Source organism: Amborella trichopoda, chromosome 2 (assembly GCF_054954075.1).
Source record: "Amborella trichopoda isolate Santa Cruz 75 chromosome 2, AtrichopodaSantaCruz75HAP2 v2.0, whole genome shotgun sequence".
Classification (NCBI taxonomy): Eukaryota; Viridiplantae; Streptophyta; class Magnoliopsida; order Amborellales; family Amborellaceae; genus Amborella; species Amborella trichopoda.
In genome coordinates, this window is record NC_142337.1 from 39166102 (window position 1) to 39186898 (window position 20797).

Sequence of the window (20797 nt, forward strand, 5' to 3'; positions counted from 1 at the left end):
CATGTTAAAGACCAAGATTGAGTATCATAATAATAGCAAAACCCTAGACCCCAAAACCCTAGCCTCCTCTCTCTAAATATATATATGCGAGTGTATTCTCTATACTCGTGAAATTGTAAAGTGGGCACGGGGCACAATTCATGCTGGATGAGGCGCAATTTGAGTCGGTAGATCGATCAGAGTGCTGTCTAGATGGAGGAGGGAGGTGTTCCGATGAGTCCAGATAGGGAGCACAGTGCACGATTAGTGCCTAATGAGGTGCGCCTCGAGTAAGGGGTCCGATTCGAAACACAATCTAAGTGAAGAGGTGAAGTACGCCGAGGGGTCAAGTGATAAGAGTGAGCACGAGGCACAATATGTGCCAAGCGGGGCACGCCCAAATTCGAGGATGCCGTGCTTAAAGCGCAATTAACGCGAGGGCTCAGGTGGTCTTTGAAATTGGTTTTTAATCCCAAATAGTTTTGTCTCTTTGGAATTGGTTTTCTTCCACGTTTTAAGTTCTTCGGACTGATATTTATATGAACTTGAACTGTACCTCTAAAATCTTGCCTTAAACTTAATTTTGATGGCATCTCATTTGGAAATCTAGGGCCCAAGCTTTTTCGCAACAATTTGGGATTGGTTCTTTTTTTTTTTTCGGGTCCTTATGGGTCTACAACAGCCAATCATGCCGAATTGGCTGTTCTCCTTCAAGGCCTTCATATTATCATCGATAAGAGTTTTATTGGTGATATTATAATTGAAAGAGATTTTCTTAATGTTATCAAGTGGTGTAGAAAAAAGCAAAAGATCGCCTAGTCTCTATTTACTCTAAAAATTCAAAACTTATGTGCGGGGTCTAATTTGAAGATAAGCTTCGACCACACTGTGTGTGAAGCCAATGATATCACTGATGGACTAGTTAAACATGGTGCTTCTTTTCTCTTTTTACAAGTTTCTAACAATTTGATCCAATCTTTGTAATCTCATGCCCTTGAAGCATTGTTTTAATATAAGTTTATAACATTTGTCAAAAAAAAAAGGAAAAAAAAATAATAATAATAATAATAAGGGAAAAAAAAGCTGGGCCTGGCCGGTCTGCACGGCTCTATTGTGCCCCTAGATCAAGCCCAACCTCAAGCCACCTTTTGTACCTAAGCCTTAATTTTTTAGGTCCAGGCCGACGCACTGTCATCCCTCTCTAAAAAATCGCACTGCCATCCTAGCTTCTTTGTTAGTTCTCGTACCCCTCACAGGGTACATTCCTAATCGAAATTCGAAACCCTTGCCTGTTCTCACTTAACATGGCATGTCCCCCTAATTAGGCACGCAGGAGTTCTCTTTATTACTTACTAGCACTTGTTTACTTACCCTTTACCCATTTCATCTCTCTCTCTCTGCACTACTTACTAGCACTTGTTTACTTACCCTTTACCCATTTCATCTCTCTCTCTGCATTACTTACTAGCATGAGGTTTATTTCCACGTTTACCCATCTCTCTCTAGCACTTCTTGTATTTCCCCTATACTCATCTCTCTCTGTTTCTCTCTCTACCAAAGCGCATACATCTTGGTGGACACCGTCTATGTCCCACGATTTTCCCTCCCTTCCTGTCAATCACTAGTCATTCACTAGTCAGAGTTCGAACTTCGCCCAAACCCAATTTAGAGAAGGAGAATTGTTTGGTGCATCCAAACCCGCACTTATTACTATACGGGTTTGAAGATCTACACCATCCACCAACAAAACTGTAGATCTACACCATAAATGATATTCCTCCAATAAAAAATAAAAAAATCAACGGTTCAAATAGTTTCTCCAAAACATATAATTACTGATTAATAATCTACATATTAAAGAAAATTAAGATTAAATTCTATTTTAAAAATAAATTATTAAGGGGCCCAAATTTCTATATGTGAGTCTGTGAACTCATAAAAACCGTGTCCTTCAAAGAAAAGCCAAGATAGCTCTCTCCTCTCCAAGCCACCAACTCCAATGGCGGTTCCAAATAAGGGTCTAGGGAAAAATATGAGAAAAAATAACGGGAAATTTCCAAAGCCAATACACCATCCATATTTATTTAAACAGTGCAGAAGGCTGCAATGTTACAACCTTATTTTTTGGGGTAAGGCTGCGATCTCATAAAATGATTTGCTTCACCCTTTGCAGACTAAATTTTGATTCAACTACTAGTCTGATTCCATACACAATATGAAATTCAATTGGGAATTTTCTTCTAATTTTCTGCAATTGAAAAATGATCATAATCACTGGAGCTCATTGGCTACTCAAGTGAGTTTCAAAATCCTATGATTGTTCTCCATACACACACATTGACAATTCTTTGAAAGAAAAGAAAACCAATGGAAATTGTTGAATTCTGCGACTTAAGCTATCATCAGATCAATGTGGCCAAACGTTTCCATATACATCAGGCTTATGGTACCGCCTATCCCATGACCATGGCACATCTGGGAAAAAAAGCCCACAAGTATAAGAAATGTCTTCCGTAACTCCCATAAATCCAATTACCAATAAAATGGATAATCACATGAAATTTCACCACATATAAGAGCAAGAACTAGAAATTTCAAGCTCATTGTACAAAATAGCGTCATGTGCAAGCAACTGCTGACCTTTAGAGGTGTATGGCTCCGGAGGGAGTTTATATGGAACAGGCAATGGGACTATTTCAGAGGATAATTCCTCACTTTCGTTTGCTTGCCAGCAAAGGGTTACCAATTTAGTTTTACCCTCTTCTGAAGTGCTGGGCAGTTCATATTTTTCCAAATCCTGAGCAAGAATAGTATTAGGAATTATAGTAGAAACAATCTCTGGAACACAATTGAAATTCACAAATAAATCAAATAGTTTTATTACTGCAAATTGTGTTTAACATATGAATGTACAACAAAAAATGATTTCTTAGGAGTAGATGGGAAAAGTATGTTACCCGAGAGGAGCTGCTATCATCTGTGCAAGAGAACCCAAGACATTGTTTACGAATCAGAGATGGCAAGAAAAGAACTCCAAGCTAATCACGTCAAAAGCAAGATTAGAATATGGGAAATATCTTGACATGAGTTAGAATCAATTAAAAGGCTGAACAATAAATATTAACCCATAGTTAACGAGATCTCCTAATGATCCCAACCATCCCATGCTCCCAGAGCTGGAACATGGGTGGATCTCGCTCCTATATGAGGGGAACACAATCCCAATCCCTTAGGGATCGGTAATAAACTCATGTTAGATTGATCTTTTGTAAGGAAACAAGTCTTAAATGCATATCCACTAAAAAATAAAAAATTACTATGTTGCAGAGGTGTGTTCTATAGATTTTCAAAAAGAAAAGAGAATTTTTAGACCTTGAGAACAATGGGATCTAGCTCCCAAGAAGTTGAGATCAAGATCCACAAAATTCAGGGTGCAAGGACAGTGATCCCGGCCACAAGAAGCTTCTAGCCTATTACAATCCCATGCTCCCGATCCAACAACTATGCCTTAATCTCTCCAAAATGCTACTATGGTATGAAAATAGAATGTTACAAGATGGAGGGAAACCGTGAATCTTTTGATTGCTAGTACTGAGTATCGGAGTATGCAATAAAAAGAAAAATAAGACAAAGTGCTCCTGGTGATACAATTCATTAGAAGAGAAAAGGGGTGGACTATATTTTGTTCCCCTTGAACGGAAAAGATAGTGGCTCCAGATATTTGAAGGGAATTGGGCTTTTCAAATAGAATAAAAGAATCAAAATATATACAAAAAAGAGAAAGGTCCCCCCACCAGTCAGTACCCTATGCCAGATTCCTAATGGAGCATTGGTTTTTCTTTAACTAGCTCATCTAATAATTCAGCCAAGAAAACTGTTTTCCGTACGAATTCCTTTTGTGGGGCTTATGGTTCCCAAGAAAAGGTAATAGGTATGCTTCTGTATGCTGAATGAACCACTCTGAAATTTCTAATATGTCTCTCCAATCGTCCTTACAAGAAGAAGACCCATCTCGAATGATGAAAACTGGGGCCATCTCTCAATTATTTCACAATAATGCACCTAGAAGTAAAATTGGTGCCATTTTGATCAAACCATGAAGAATCCGAGCTTCTATAAGCCAGGAAAATGTGGTTGCCTTATACCCCCCGGTTAAGTCTAGCAACTGTTGGGATTTTGTAGCCGTTTAAGGTCTTATGAGAGCTTGTAACAAATTTTACTATAGTGGAACAACGAACACCAGTGGGAGTATGGTCCAGAGGGACCGAGGTTAACAGTATTGATTCCGAGACTCAAACTACGTGGGCATCGAGCACCACCGATAAGGGTTAGCAGGGTTACCCCTTGATGAGGTCGAAGAAGATGCCCAGGGTAGTTTGCCAACAGACTTTGCGGCTTTTGTGTGTGACTAGTAGGCCTGTAGGGACAAGGGTCAAACCCTCATCATAGACCATCACACGGCATGTACACATGATAGTCGTATCGTGAGGCGAAGCACCAGTGACGTATTATATGTACATGTGCAAGAGATAGCCCCCATGCACCAAATTGCGATGTATGTGTACAAGTCTGTGTGACCAAGGCTTGTCCCTTGGGGGAAATCTGTAATCCATAGACTAGGATTGCGTCCCTTAACCTATTGGCTAACTTTGGTGGTTCAATCATGAACCCCTGTGATGAACTGTGAGTCATGGGAACTACTGAGTCAGTTTGAGAAAGTGAGTGTGGTACATAGTCTCTAGTAGAAAATGGAGTGCCTCAGTATTTTCGTATTTTCCTTAACATAATTGGATCTGAATCCCTTCAAATTAATTTAGAAATAATTAGTTTGACAATAAATCATTTTTAGAATGACAAAATGATTTTTAAAAGTCTCTGAATATTTTATTTTCTCAAAACAGATTTATAAATAGGTTTAAACTGAATTTTCAGATATTTCATTATTTAGAGAGAAAATTTCTAAAATTCATGATATTAATTTTATAAAAACTAAGACATATGGGGGCCCATTATTCTCCATGGGCCCCACAAAATTATAGCATGTGGGGAGGTGCGTGTGGCCCACTAGAGGCCCCATGGGTGGCAGGCACGCCCCACCATAGTGCATATAATTTCTTATTTTGATGGCATGCAAGATATGCCACTTAATCAATTGAATTGAAAAGGGAAGTTTCTGAAATAAAGACTAATTGACTTTTCAAAGAGGCATGTGTAAGAAAATGATGAAAATAAAAGGCAAGTATATTGAATTTTCTCTACACCATATATTTGATAGGATTAGATTAAAGAAACTGAGGGATAAGGTTCTAGCACCTTCCATCAGATCAAGATGGCTAATATACGGATTGTATGGTTAAAATCTCTCACCTCATAAGTTTCCTATGATCAATAATCTAGATCTAATCTCCATAAAGATGAGCAAACCCTAGAAACCCTAACCCTAAGCATGAGTCTATAAATAGTCTCTTTTGGGGGTCCCATTCTCTACACCTAAGATAGATCACATCTCTCTCTCTCTCTCCTCAAAGAAGCCTCACACCACTCTCTCTCTCTATCTCTGATCTTTCTCATCTCTCTAGCCTCCACTATACATAGAGAAATTATCTTGAAAAGAAAGAGGGGGCATGCCCCAACCATTGAGCCCAGAGAGGGGCACGCCACACCCACACAATCTTGAGCCTAGTTTATGTTCTACATTGCTCTCACCATTGAACGGTTTCTAGCCTAAGCTTCCCATACTTGTAAGATCTGAAAAAGACCTTGATCCCGTGCGCCATCGGAGGAGGAGACCCTAGTGGGGTGTATCAAGTCCAATTGAGGTAATCTTTTGGCACTTTAATTTTTGTTTATACAGTTTGTGTTTCTTGTTCCCAAATCAATATTATGTAATTTTTGTTATTGAAATAAAAGAGTTGTATTAAGTGGCAGCAGGTGAGAATCCATTTTGTGCTTCTTCTTTATTCTTTTGAGATTATTTTGTATTATTAGGACCTCTGTAAGTGTTCTAGCTGGTAGAGAAAAGAAAAATTTTGAACTACACATACCGTGCTAGTTCACCTTGTCTAACTTTCATTGGTATCAGAATTAGGATTTCTTGCTGCCATTAGTTTATTTTGTTATTTGAGTCTTTTTATATATTTGGGAAGAAAATACATGGCCGTAAGGCATTTTATTGTTAAAATTTTGAACACCGAAAGGTTTGATGGCACAAACTAAGCCTTATGGAAGCACAATAGGCTATGTGCTCTATGACAAGGGTTTGAATAATATCCTCACTGAGGCTCCACCATCTCAGCCTAGAGGTAATGCATCTCAGGCTACAAGAGATGCATACGCTGAGTGGGAGAGTAAAAATATGCTCGCAAGGTATATCCTCCTCGAGTATATGCATGACTAGTATGCATCCAAGTATGAGCTAATCAAAACCGTTAAGCGGATACATGATCGACTTGAGAAGGAATTTAGTGATCCTTCTCTCATGAGAAAAACGCTGGCCATGAAAAAGTATAATGATCTGAAACATGGCCGAAGGAGGAAAGATAGCCAACCACGTGCACACCTTCAGAGCGTTAGTTCGAGAATTGGAGGCAATTGAAATACGGCCCATTGAACCCATGCAAGTGGTTCACTTGCTAAATACTCTCCCCACTTCTTGGGAGGTATTTATATCCTCCCTTGCTACTAAGGAGACTACTCCTAGGCTAGAGGAGCTCATCACTTTGCTCAAAGCCGAGGAAGAGAGGAGGAATGCTCGAAATGCACCAGCACCCAAAGATGTGACGCATATGGTAAACTCTAAACCTTATTTTAAGCCTAATAAGAGTAAGGGGAAGTTCAAGAACAAGAAGAGAACTGAGGAAAAGGAAAAGGGAAAGTGAGAACATCAAATTAAATTTAACGGAAAGAGAGAGAATAGGCACTGCTACATATGCAAAAAGGTTGGGCATAATATGCTTGTGTTATTTTTTAGACTTTGTTAGCTGACCCTAAGGGCGCATCTTGGTGTCTGGACTCGGGAACCACAACCCACATATCAAACACCAAGGATGGCTTCCGCAATTTTAAACCCACGGGGTCAGGTGAGCAACACATCTTTATGGGGGAAACCAAAAGACCAAAGTACTGGCCGTCAGGGACTATGCACTTGAATGAAAGAATGGGAAGACCATGATCCTAAAGCAAACTCTTTATGCACCTGATGTGAGGAAATGTTTTGTTTAGGTCCCAAAGATGGCTAAAGCTGGGTTTGTCACCACCTTCTCTATAGACAAGATGACTGTCAAAAACTTCAATGATGTTGTTATGACCGGTCCTTAAAGACGAGCTTTACTTTATTGAAATAAAGGAAGAGTTTGCTTGTCTTGTTTCCCACTCATGATATTGATGCTTTCCTATGACACATGGAATTAGGGCACACAAGTTACAAAAGAATAGAAAGACTAAGAAAAGATGAAATTTTCGAGAACTACAAAGGCGATTTATCAAAGGCATGTGAATCATGCATGCAAGGAAAATTAATAAGGAAAAATCAACCGGGACACAAAGAGCTCCTAGTGTTTTAGAAATCATCCATAGCAACGTATGCGGTCTTATGAATGTGGCAACCAAAGGCAACAAAAAATACTTACATCACTTTTATTGATGACCACTCGCGATATGGCCATGTGTACCTAATACACTCAAAATCCGAAGCCTTGGAGCATTTCAAGAATACAAAGCCGAAGTAGAGAACCAAATCAACCAAAGAATCAAAGTCCTAAGGACCGATAAGGGCAGTGAGTACTCCTCACATCTCTTTAAGGATTTGTGCGTAGAGCATAATATTATCACCAATACACCGTGCCTTATACACCCGAGTAAAATGGAGTTGTCGAAAGACAGAATAAGACCTTGGTAGAAATGGTGAGAAGTATGATGGGGCATGCAAGTTCTCTCTTAACTTTTGGGGACAAGCAGTGTTGACGACAGAATACATCCTGAACCGCGCACCCAATAAGGCTGCCCCTGTTACTCATGAGATTTTCACTAGTTGTACTCCGTCCCTTCATCACCTAAGAATGTGGGGCTGTTCTCCCCATGTCCTAATCGCATACCAAAATAAGACCAAACATGATCCAAACACTACCAAGTGTATTTTCATTAGCTACCCTGACCATGGTATGGGGGTATCAATTCTTCAATCTTGAAAATGGGGCACTAATAGAGAGCTTGGACACTCACTTCTTTGAGGACGAGTTCCTTGAAGTAAAAGCTAGTCACAAGCAAGCCCAATCTCTATCAGATGGATAGAGACAAAGTTGAATCTTGTGAACCCGAACAGGAACTTAAGTGAAGTAACTGAATTAGATGACCACCTGAATTCTTCACTTGCCTAGGGGAACATTATGAAAGCGTTGGGGATGAGCCAGATCATGAGCCTACCATTTACCAAGAAGCCATAACCTGTTCAGAAAAGAACCATTGGATAGAAGCTATGAAAGATGAGTATAAATCCATTACCCAAAACCAAGTCTGGGAGTTAGTGTCTTTACCTCAATACTGTAACGCTATCTGGTGCAAATGGTTTTCAAGAAGAAACTAAACTCAGAGGGGAAACTAAAAAAATATAAGGCTAGGCTAGTAGCCAAGGGTTTTACCGAAAAGGAAGGGATGATGAAACTTTTCACCAGCTGCAAAGTTTTCATGTATTAGAATCCTAATTACCATAGTTGCATACTTTGACTTTGAAGTCCATCAAATGGATGTGAAAACAGCCTTTCTCAATGGGGACTTACAAGAGGAAATATATATGAAATAACCTAAGGGTTTTAAAGAGAAAGGAAAAGGGAACTTAGTGTGCAAACTTAAAAAATCCCTCTATGGCCTAAAACAAGTATCATGCCAGTGGTACATCAAATTTCAAGAGACATTGTCTCAGGCAGGGTTTGCCTCGAATGAGGAAGACTACTGCATTTATAATAAAGTTTGCGGGAGCAATGTCATATGCATATCTTTATAGGATATGCTAATAGTTAGTAGCTCAATGGCCCGTGTGTTAGAAACAAAAGAGTTCCTTTCACGACACTTTGCTATGAATAATCTAGGGGAAGCTTCATACGGGTTGGGTATCAAGATAACAAGAAATAGAAAGGACTGAACCTTTCAACTTTCCCAGGCAACTTAATTCAAAAGAGTACTGGAAACGTTTGAAATGGACAAGTGTAAGCCCATATCGACCCCTACCAAAAAGAAAAATGTGCATTATTGAGGATGACGAGAAAAAGGCCATGGAAAGAATAACGTTTCAAAGCGCAGTAGGATCTCTGATATATGTCATGTTAGGAAGAAGACAAGAGTTGTCCTTTTCCATGAGCATGATTAGCCGGTTCCAATACAACCCTGGGATTGAGCATTGGAAGGCGGTTAAGAGAGTTCTAAGATACTTAAAGGGAACAGAGAACTATGCGCTAACATATGCGGGAGGATCAGAAATTGTTGTGCAAGGGTATACAAAGGGTGACCCCGATGACGTAAAATCCACATCTACATATGTGTTTATGCTTGGAGGAGGATTTGTTTCTTGGAATCAAAGAAACAAGACGTGATGGCTTATCCACCATGGAATCAGAATACGTGGCATGTTGTCTAGAAGCTAAGGAGATTGTGTGGATTAAGAAGTTTCTTAATCAATTACAGTTTGAACCGGTACGATGTGCATGTGTGACAATTTTTTGCAACAACCAAGCCGGAATATGGGCTGCTAAGGAGCCATGATTTCATAAAATATCCAAGCGCATAAAGCCCTGCTATTATCACCTTCAAAATGAGGTACAAAGTGGAGAGATAGAGATCACATACATTCCCACAAAGGTAATGGTTGCATACCCTCTTACAAAGGGGTTAGTTGCAAATGTTTTTATTAAACATGTACATGAGATGGGTCTGAGAGAGATTGAGGAAGTGAGATTATAAAGCCTTCACAAGCCAAGTGGGAGATGTTGGGATTTTGTAGTCATTTAAAGGCCTTATGAGAGTTCGTAACAGATTTTACTATAGTGGAACAATGAACTCCAGTGAGAGTATGAACCAGAGGGACCGAGATTGGTAATATTGATATCGAGACGCAAACTAAGCTTAACGAGCTAGGCCAATTGAGTACTAAAACCCTAAGATACTTGGGCATAAAGTACAACCAAGTAGGGTTAGCAGGGTTACGTTTTGATAAGGTCGGAGATGCACAGGGTAGTTTTCCAAGGGACTATGTGTCTCCTGTGTGTCATTGTAGGCCTGAAGGGACAAGGGCCAAATCCTCATCACAGACCATCACACAACATGTACACATGATAGCCGTTTTGGGAAAAAAAGCACCATTGAGGGTGTTACGTATACATGTGATAAGAGATAGCCCCCATGCACCAAATTGCGATGTGTGTGCACAAGTACGTTTCAAAACACGCTAGGCATCCCCTAGGAGGCATGCCTGGCGCCTAGTGCCCAGCGCCTAGGCAGGCGCCCAGAAGCTCGGGCGCCCTGTTGTGCGAATTCATAGATTATTTTTATGTATTTGAGGGTTTCTTTATTTTTTTCAATTTGGGGTTAAAAAATAAACCACAAAACTTTTTTATACAAACTTGGGGGTCAAAATGACCCCCTTTGCCCTTTTGGGCGAACTTAAATACGATAAAACGCCCCACTGCCCTGAGCGCTCGCCTAGAATTGGGCCTTGGGCGCCCACCCAAGTACAACCACCCGTGTAGGGGAGCCTGGGTCAAGGCGTGCAGAAATTTTTTTCTAAGCGCCGGGCGGACCGTTTTTTAAAACATTGCAGGTACGTGTGACCTAGGCTTGTTCCTAAGGGAGAACCTATAATCCATAGACTAGAATTGTGTCCCCTCACCTATTGACTGACTTTGGTAGTCCAATCATGAATCCGTGTGATGGACTGTGGGTCATGGGAACTACTGGGTCAGTTAGAGAAAATGAGCGTGGTACATGATGGAGTGCATCAGTATCTTCGCATTTTCCTTATCATGGTTGGATCTAAATCCCATCAAATTAATGTAGAAATGATTAATTTGACTATAAATGATTTTTAGGATGGCGTTGAATTTTTAGAAGTCTCTGGATATTTAATTTTCTCAAAACAGATTTATAAATAAGCTTAAACTGAATTTTCAAATATTTAATTATTCAGAGAGAAATAAAATATTAAATATTTTCTAAAAATCATTATATTAATTTTAAAATAAGTACGACATATGGGAGCCCATTATTCTCCATGAGCCCCACCAAATTATAACATGTGGGGAAGTGCATGGCGCCCACTAGAGGTCCCATTGGTGGCACGCCCCACATAATGCATATAGTTTCTTATTTTGATGGCATGCAAGATATGCCACTCAATCAATTGAATTGAAAAGGGAAGTTTTTGAAATAAATACTATTTGACATTTCAAAGAGGAATGTGTAAGAAAATGATGAAAATAAAAGGCAATAATTTTGAATTATATCTACACCATATATGTGATGAGATTAGGTTAAGGAAACTGAGGGATAAGGTTCTAGTACCTTCTATTAGATTATAATGGCTATATACTATAAAGCTAAGATCTCTCACCTCACAGGTCTCCTATGATCAATGGTTTAGATCTAATCTCGATAAGAATCTCTATAAGTTTGGCTAATCCTAGAAACCCTAACCCTAAGCATGAGTCTACAAATAGTCTCTTTTGGGGTCCCATTCTCTACAACTAAGATCACATCTCTCTCTCTCTCTCTCTCTCTCTCTCTCTCTCTCTCTCTCCCCCCCCCCTCCCCCCCTCCCCCCAAAGTAGCCTCACGCCACTCTCTTTGATCTCTCTCATCTCTCTAGCCTTCACCATACTTAGAAAAATTATCTTGAAAAGAAAGAGGGGGCACACCCAAACCATTGAGCCTAGAGGGGCATACCACACCCACATAGTCATGAGCCTTATTTAGCTTCCACATTGCTCTCACCATTGAAGGGTTTCTAGCTTAGGCTTCCCATACTTGTAAGATCTGATAAAGACCATGATCCCGTGCACCATTGGAGGAGGAGACCTTAGTGGGGTGTATCAAGTCCAATAGAGGTAATCTTTTGGCACTTTAATTTTTGTTTATGCAATTTGTGGTTCTTGTTCTCAAATCAATGTCATGTAATTTTTGTTCTTGAAATAAAAGAGTTGTATTAAGTGGCAGCAAGTGAGAATCCATTTTGTGTTTCTTTATTTTTTGTGTCTATTTTGTATCATTTGGACCTCAGTAAGTGTTTTAGCCGGTAGAGAAAAGAAAACTTTTTAACTACATATACCGTGCTAGTTCACCTTGTACAACTTTCAGCAACACCTTCGAAATTTTTAGTGAATAGCACATCAGCTTCAACGCATTCCATCTTCCTATCCCAAAGAGACAGCAGCCCTATCAAGAAAACCCTCCATTTCTTAGGAGCTGCAACCTGCAGTCTTCTTCACCCCCACATTCTTAATCACGGCCTTCACATCTTCAACGCCTTTCCATTTCACAGATGACAAGTGTACATTCACCAAAAGTACATGGAAATTGGCATACTGCAGGGCTCAACCCAAAAAGCCCTCTTCAAACTGCAGAGACTTAAGAAGATCCACCAAGTACAGATTATGCTTGATCATGAGCACCATCACATAGCAATCCAAGATAAAATATGCCAACTCTACACCCTCAACACCACTAGCTGCATACGTTGAGGGCACCAACAAAAGTGAGAATGTTCAGGACAATGCTGGCCTCTACCAAATACAGGAAGAAGTCAAGTACATGACAGTCGTGCCATGTGTGGAATGCCAACTAATGGCAGCATGTGAAGCAAGATGGTGTTATTAGGCTTGCAGAAGGCAACTGATTGCAACTGATAAATCACTCCATTTTGCATGCATATAGATAAGGTCCACGACCATTTTGTTCATGAGGATCATCCTCAACATGGTTTTTCTTTAAGTAAGTGTGGATCCACTTTGTAGGATTAGGATATCGGAAGTGAAAGAAGTTTTGAGAAGGACGAATATAGGAAAGGCTTTAAGACCAGATGATATCCGATAGAGGTTTGGAAGTGCATGGGGAAGATTGGCATTAACTGGCTGACCAAGTTGCTCAAGAAGATGTTGAGAACAAAAAAAATGTCAGACGAATGGAAGAAAAGTATTGTGGTACTTATTTACAAGAACAAAGGAAACATACATAATTTTGCTAACCATCAAGGGATGAAACTTATGAGCCACACTATGAAGCTCTAGGAGAGAGTGATTGACAACTACGCCATGAAATGAGTCCACCAGAAAACCAATTCGGATTTATGCCAGGGAGGTCAACAACCGATCCTATTTTCCTACTTAGGCCACTGATTGAGAAGTTTTAAGGAGAAGGGACAGACCTCCACATGGTCTTTATCGATCTAGAGAAAGCTTATGATAGAGAACCTCAACATTTGATTTGGTGGGTGTTGGAAAAGAAAGGATTCTCCAAATGCTACATCAACTTGGTGAAAGAAATGTACGATGAAACACTGACTAATGTATAAACAAACTAATGGAGAGACGAGTGAGTTTTTAGTGACAATAGGTCTACATCAGGGATCAGCATTGAGTATGTACCTCTTTGTATTAGTTATGAACGACTTAATTAGGCACCTACAAGTTGAGGTACCGTGGTGCATGTTGCTCGCAGATGACATAGTTTTGATCGATGAGACCCGAAACGGTGTCAACAGAGGGATGCTCTAGAATCTAAAGGTTTAAAGTTAGTCGGACTAAGACAGAGTATATGGAATGCAAGTTTAGTAATAATAGAAATAGAGACGAGGAAGTAATTAATATTGACGGCCAGGAAATACCAAAAAGAATGCACTTTCGCTATCTTAGGTCGATAATCCAAGAAAATGGAGAAATTGAGGAAAATATTGCACACAGAATTAGAGCTGGGTGGGCGAAGTGGAGATGTGCAATTGGAATTTTATGTGATCGACGCAGACCAAAGAAACTGAAGGGCTAGTTCTATAGGACATCTGGGAGACAAGCTTTGTTCTATGGGTTAGAATGTTGGGCAGTCAAAAAACAATATGCCAATAGAATGAGTGTGGCAGAGATGAGGATGTTGAGATGGATGAGTGGCAAGACAAGATGGGAATTCGAAATGAATACATTCGGAAAAATTTAGGTGTGACACCAATAAGCGATAAGATGAGAGAGAATAGACTTAGGTGAGGAAATACCAAATTCTTCCACTATAGAAACGGGTTTTCGGAAAATTCAAGGAAAGAATCTCTTGTTCCTCCGAAAGGAATTCTTCCAATAATTCCAAACCTAATATTTTCAAAATTATGCGTACCGTGCTTTTATGTTTATGAGCCAAAGTTCTAGCACATGAAAGTCGAAGTATATATTTATTCGACACAAACTGCGTTTTTTGGAGGATCCACTGTGTTAATGAGAGATATTTTTGCATATCCACCCAAATTGATCCAAAATATCAGAATCTTTGGCCATGTGTAGCGCAAACCCAGTACAGCACCTGTTAGGAGGTGCGAGTTAGTTCAAGTGGAAGGCACAAAAACGGAAAGGGGAAGCCCAAAAGGACATGGTTGGAAGTAGTGAGAAGATACAGGGACCTATGGCCTCATTGAGGGTAAAGCCTTAATAGAGCAAATGGCAGACCACGATTCGTGTAGACGACCCCAATTAGTTGAGAAAAGCCTTTGACGATGATGATGAAGTGTGAACCTACTTCCCTTGAAAGAGGCCCACTAAGTCAACTTATGGAAAGAACTCCCTGTAGAGTATGAAATGCAAAATAAGAATGAAGGTGTTTCACACGTAGAGTTTATTGGGCACAAAGTCTTATTCAAGGCCCAGATATGGACCAGCTTGCCTTCTATGATAGAGAAATTAGAATAGGGGAGTGGAGGGAAAGACAAGGCTTCGTGGTTGGAGAGGAACTGGAGGCGACAGAGGCAGCAAGTAGGAAAAGAAGTAACCAGGAGGTGGCCTGGAGAAGGTTTTGATGGGGGTATTAGAAGAGAACAGGCAGGAAATGGGAGCCAGGAGAAGGTTTGATGAGAGTGTTACAGAAGAGGTCAAGGGAGGTTCAAAGCTGGGACAATGCATGTAAACTATGTGTTTCAGTGAATTCATAAAACAATCATAATTGAGGATTCTGGTGCAAGAACTCCTCAAAATGTGGAAACTCCATTACTCCGCCACCAGCTGAGCGACAGCCTTGGCCTCCAACAATCGACCCAAATTCCGCCCCTTAATACGCCCAAGTTTAACATAATATCTGATCCACACATTTAATCTCTTCATTTACCTAACAAAATTCCCCCAATAATTGATCACTTCATTGAATGAAAAATCTCTGCTCTTTACGCAAAAGCTCTAACAATTCAGATGCCTCATCCTCATTATTATCATATAGCTAATTGTTCTTTCTAATAGCAACGATTTCGGATAGAATTTTGTCACTTTTGGTGCACAAAAAAGCCAATGACTAATAAAAAAGAAATGCTAGAGAATGGATCTGGCTTTCTTGTGGTGTTTGCAGGCAGTTTGAGATGGGTACTAGAGATGAAAGGGAGAACAGAAAAAAAAAAGTAACAATTCAAGCAATGATAAATACACAGACCATATATATTTTAGTTTCCACTAATGAGGCATTGTAGCATCCGTTAGTTTACCCCTATGACCCATAAACTTAATAGTATGATGCAAAACTGTGGATCAAACAGGTCACCAGCACACAAAGGAAGCAGTAAAAAACCTAAGTGACTTTGAAATGGCAAAATAATATCAAGCATTTTAGTTTTAGAACAAATTACAAAGGGATGGATACCTCGTAAGAACGAATCATAATCTGGGAACAATTTTTCTGTAGTGCACCCCAAGCAGCTTTGCTGAGATTTGCTGATGTTAGAAGAAACCAACTGTTCAAGGACACCAGATCATATTCTGCACTAGGAAGTGATTAATGATATTGCTGCGAAAAGCCTACCTTAAAAAGGTCAAGAAAGGTGCAAACTGCAATTAATACATAAGTCAAGGTTGAGTCCTTACGCAAGACTTTGGCCGTTATAACGGGTGTATGTTTTTATGTGGGGCATTGCACGACTGCAACAACAGAAAGGGCAAAAAACAGATTATCAGACTGGGGGAAAGAGACGTGCAGCAACCATTGTTATATTTCACACATTGAATGACAAGCCAATAAATTAATTCAGAAAGCAATACATTCACGCATGATGTTATTTCTAAACAATATTGGCAACAATATTTCTATGTATACAAGTTACACAAGGCTATTTATGGTCTTAAGAACACTCATAAAGCATGATTTTCCATTCTAATTTCTTATTTCTAATATTTCTTATTTTTAAAATCCTAGTACCTCCATCCCTTAGTAATCATTAATCATTAATCATTAATCATTAATCATTCTCATGTATTTGGCAAGTCCCCATATCAAGGTTTTTTTAGTTGTTTGGTCAGACACTTGCAACAGGGAGAATTTTTTTTTTTCCTTTTTCAAAGAAATACAACACAGAGAGATTTACACGGACATCAACATTCAGGTAATATTGCAATGCATATAGCTGGCAGCTTTGGCCAAGATGTGTGTTAATTTAGTGTGACACAATCTTGTCATAGAAGCTGTCACATTGAATTATCATAGCCTTCAGCATGTGCATTTGTTATTCAACGAACAGTACACGATACTATGAACAGAAAGAGCTAAAGCGATGTCCATCAACATTAAAATGCAGAAGAAAAAGTACATTGTAATAAATCAGAGAGAAAAGGTTCATTACAATAGTCACAAGAATATAGCTTAAATATTTCCCCAACTTCCACAGAAACAACAAAATCTAAACATACCAGCGTCCAGTGTGATCTGCTTTCCATCTGGACCAATATTTCCTCATAATGTCTTTCTCTACATTCTTTTGAGGGCCGGGAATGCAACTGCCAGCAGCATAACCCTATTTAAAAATCATAAAAATAGATTAGGTTACAAATGAAACAACATTCTAGAAACTAGCAAATATAACTAAATTAAAACCATAACCAGCCCCAACAATTCCATCTTCATGTAAATGGATGACGAATAATCACAAGAGTTGCTACTAAATCTGCACAGGAAAGTTGAACATCACCTCACACTAAAATAGCTAGACTCGCTCAGTAAAATAGCTAGACTCGCACATTTATTTGAAAAGCGGCATATCTTTTGGGTTGTGAGGCACATTTTCCTTTTCCCAGTTTTCTTTAACACTGAATAGCGCATAAAACCTAGGTGTATTTTACCATTTTCCTAAGGGCAATTTATATGTTTGTAAATGTGCAATCTACACTTTTCTACTAGCAAATCCTAGTCATGGATAAGAAGTAAGAAAATATAATACACGCATCACCATGTGTGGGCGCCTTCTCCAAAGAATTATATCAATTTCTTAGCTTATTATCAGAGCAGGTTGAATCTGCAAATCAATGAGGACTCAGTAAACTGATTTGAGGACTCAGTAAACTCAGATACAAAAAATGGGGAAATGGTTCAAATCAATGTGGTTAACCCATAAGAAATAGATATATCAAATTTTAAATGAGACATCATACATACCACTAAGAAGCACATAGTACAAGGAATTTCAGTAGCTAACCCAAGATAATTCTGGACCATATGTGAGCAACACTTTTTTAATTCCTAGTCTGCTTTCAAGTCTGCACCATGGCAACTTGGAGACAGGTGTCCCAATGTAGACACGAGCTCCAAAACATGGTTTTAAAATGTGGTCGCATTGCCGCATATGCAACCGCATAAAGCATTATGAGCTGGGCAGCGCATCGTAACAGGCCGCATATGCGCTTTGGAGAGATGCGCCCGCATATACGCCGCATCTCTCCTCATATGCTGTTGCATCCCGCATAATCCGCATATGCAGCCAGTCATTTCCATGAAAAAAAAACCCTCGAGCAGGGGTATTTTGGACATTTTGTGACCTGAAAAAAGAGCGGAAAGGGTTTGGGAGGGTAATAAACCCCCAAACAACTAAAAACGTATTGGTTGATGTTTGGTTGAGCGGAAAGGGTTTGGGAGGGTAATAAACCCCCAAACAACTAAAAAAGTATTGGTTGATGTTTGGTTGTTGATATGTTTCTTTTGGATGTTCATTTGAGGAAGTTTAAGAAACGTTTTGACAACAAATCAAGGGTTTCAAGGGCCGAGAAGAAATCGATACTTGCTTCAAGTAATCAGTAACTTTCTTTTTCTTACTACAGTAATACTTTTTTTTGGAGCAATGTCTTCTTCCCAATCTTCTAGTAACAAGCGACATGGAAATATGCAAAACTAAAAAATTCGAAAGATCGAAATTGTATGATTTGTGGAAATACTTATATAGGGGGTGCTTTCGGCAAAAAGAACACTTCACCAGCATTTCTAGGAATGTAAGAGCATGCCCACAAGCTAACAAGGAGATAGAAAAAGATATTAGAGAATACATGGATAGCTTGAAAAACAAAAAGAGAAGAAAAAAATGAAACAAAAAGAATTAATTGATGAAATGTAACTAATTGATGAAATGCAATTATTTGATGATGAAGAAGATGAGGATATGTCAAAAGTTGCAATGAGGCAAAAGGGTACTCCAATGTCAAGAGAGAGGGATATAAATATTCGTGGTAGTATTGGAAAAAACACACATCTCTAAGGGGCCAATAAACTAGTTTCACGTTTCTAGTTTCTATCAGGGATAGTTGATAGAAATGTATACATTTGGATGCAAAAACTAATTTTCTAAGCAAAGAGGTTTCGAGCAGGCCATAGCAGCTCCAAATCCATTATGTTACACCCCATGATCAATCACCTAAAATTTAACAGTGGGTTTGAACCCCTGAAAATTCTCAATTTCCAATAAAATTATAAACCTGATATGAACCACCATTTCATGGATGTGAAATCACAGTTGTTAGGATTGGGAGCGAGAGTGGGACCAGAAGTAGAATCTAGATCGGGATTGGGGGACGTGAAATGCTCAAATATCCCTATGATTGGGAGCAATACATATGTTAGGGGTGAAGATTCCCAAATATTAGGGATCGAGATCCCAATGTTTTGGGGATTTGATTCTCAAAAAAAAAAAAAAAAAACTTTTTGGTGATCTTGATCCTGACCTTTTAGGATCTTAATTCCAAAAATATTATGGATGGAGATCCCAACTTTTTGAGGATCTTAATCCTTACCTTTTAGAATCTTAATCCCAAACTTTTGGGATCTAGAATCATATCTATTCTCTAGAGTAGGTAGTAATTTATAGCCAGGAAACAATGCAACTACACTAAAACTATAGATGTGTTGCTAAATGGCTATAAATAAAGAAAATAATTAGTTGGGCTATTGTCTTAGTCTTTAAGTTTGGGATCGAGATCCCTAACAATGAGAACAGAGGTCCCTAACAATAGGTATCAAGATCCCAAAAATTTAGAAATCGAGATTCCTTTCTTAGAGAGGAAGCGACATCTTAGAGAGGGATTGCCACCTATTCGAAAGATCCTGACAGCTATATGTTAAATTGATCAAATTTACCAAATCTGATTTAGAGCTTATAACAATGTCCAAATCCAAATTTATCACATGTCAAATAATTTTTAGGTCTTTTGGAGTGTTTTTAGGTCCTAAAATTCATGAAGTGGAATGGAGTTTGAGATGTAGCTGCATGAGTTTGTGACGCAGAGTACATCAAAAAAAGACTCTGTTTTTTATTAATTTCAGTTTATATACTAATTCTGTATAAAAAGGTGTAAATATCCGCATCTAGCCACATCAAAATGTCCATACCATATTTTTAAGAGTTGTCTAATGCAACATGTCTGTCAGCAATTAAACCAGTTTGTGTCTTTGTAACAAAGAAGTCCCTAAACATTCTTGTCCTCTCAAGAATATTTGCCATGCTATTTTTAACATAGATGGATCGGGATTCCTTGGATGCAAATCAATTTCTTGTTGAGTCTCAACGATCCATGAGTTTGAGATCCAGGTTTAAGAAGGTGAGCATCCTTGAAGGATAGCTTATTTTGATGAAGGGTCCCATTGGCTTCATTTATCGAAGGAAAGGAGACGAGACAACTTCCCCGTGGGAGATGCCTGCTGCTGATGTTCTGAGACTAAGGAAGACAGCCCTGAATGCCCGCAATATCACGTCATGAGGGTGGAAGGTTGCGATGAGGGCCTGTCACATATTGGAGAGCTTTTTCGCTATGGCAGCATGGTGAAGTTGGAGAATTTTGTGATGTGAAGTTGTCTGCTGGGTCGTCAGGACGCTTTGTCATGTTATTCACATGCATATTTTTCATTTTGTTTAGTTCATGAGGGGCGGATTCTTTTGCTAGTGCAGTCCATAATGTAACGTGGTAAGTCCAACCAACATTCTTGTCCTCCCAAGAACTAGCATAAAGTCAAACATGGATGCCGTGATTCAGTCCATGGGCTTCATCTATGAAGGCCAGGTATCAGACTTAAGCACCGCCTTTTGAGACCGGTAGCTTCTCAGGTATCACCCAAACCCAAAACCTTGAGAGGAACAAGGGAACAGCTTAAAACTCATCAAACATGAATTATGGCCGCTCTGGTGAACCCTCCGTACTTCCTCTCTCTAGGATTTTCCCCTAGACAATGTCCATCTCTCATAAAAGCAAGATGCAGACTAGGGATACTCCAAATTCTCCAAAATTCTAATTCTAATTCTAAACAATACAGGCCTAGGAAAGCCCCTCTCGTGTTAGAAACAACATCGATTAGA

At 39.2% G+C, this 20797-nt stretch overlaps 1 protein-coding gene across 10 annotated transcripts in view; it reads right to left on the reverse strand.

The window, feature by feature from the left end:
• Window positions 1-2032: 2032 nt before the first annotated feature.
• The window catches only part of TDP1 (tyrosyl-DNA phosphodiesterase-like protein), a 93770-nt gene continuing 75005 nt past the window's right edge, over window positions 2033-20797 (reverse strand). For 6 of the 10 annotated variants that reach the window (XM_011631039.3, XM_088858320.1, XM_020662028.2 and 3 more), the window contains 6 exons: window positions 16878-16981; window positions 16059-16112; window positions 15838-15928; window positions 2937-3017; window positions 2620-2776; window positions 2033-2454 (listed from right to left, as the gene is read on the reverse strand). In XM_011631039.3, the coding sequence (XP_011629341.1) occupies window positions 2387-2454; window positions 2620-2776; window positions 2937-3017; window positions 15838-15928; window positions 16059-16112; window positions 16878-16981 (555 nt within the window). In that variant the 3' untranslated portion in view covers window positions 2033-2386. Of the gene's footprint in view, window positions 2455-2619; window positions 2777-2936; window positions 3018-15837; window positions 15954-16058; window positions 16113-16877; window positions 16982-20797 lie in introns of all 10 variants that reach the window. The other 4 variants (XR_016049435.1, XR_016049436.1, XR_016049434.1 and 1 more) reach the window with 1 other exon arrangement.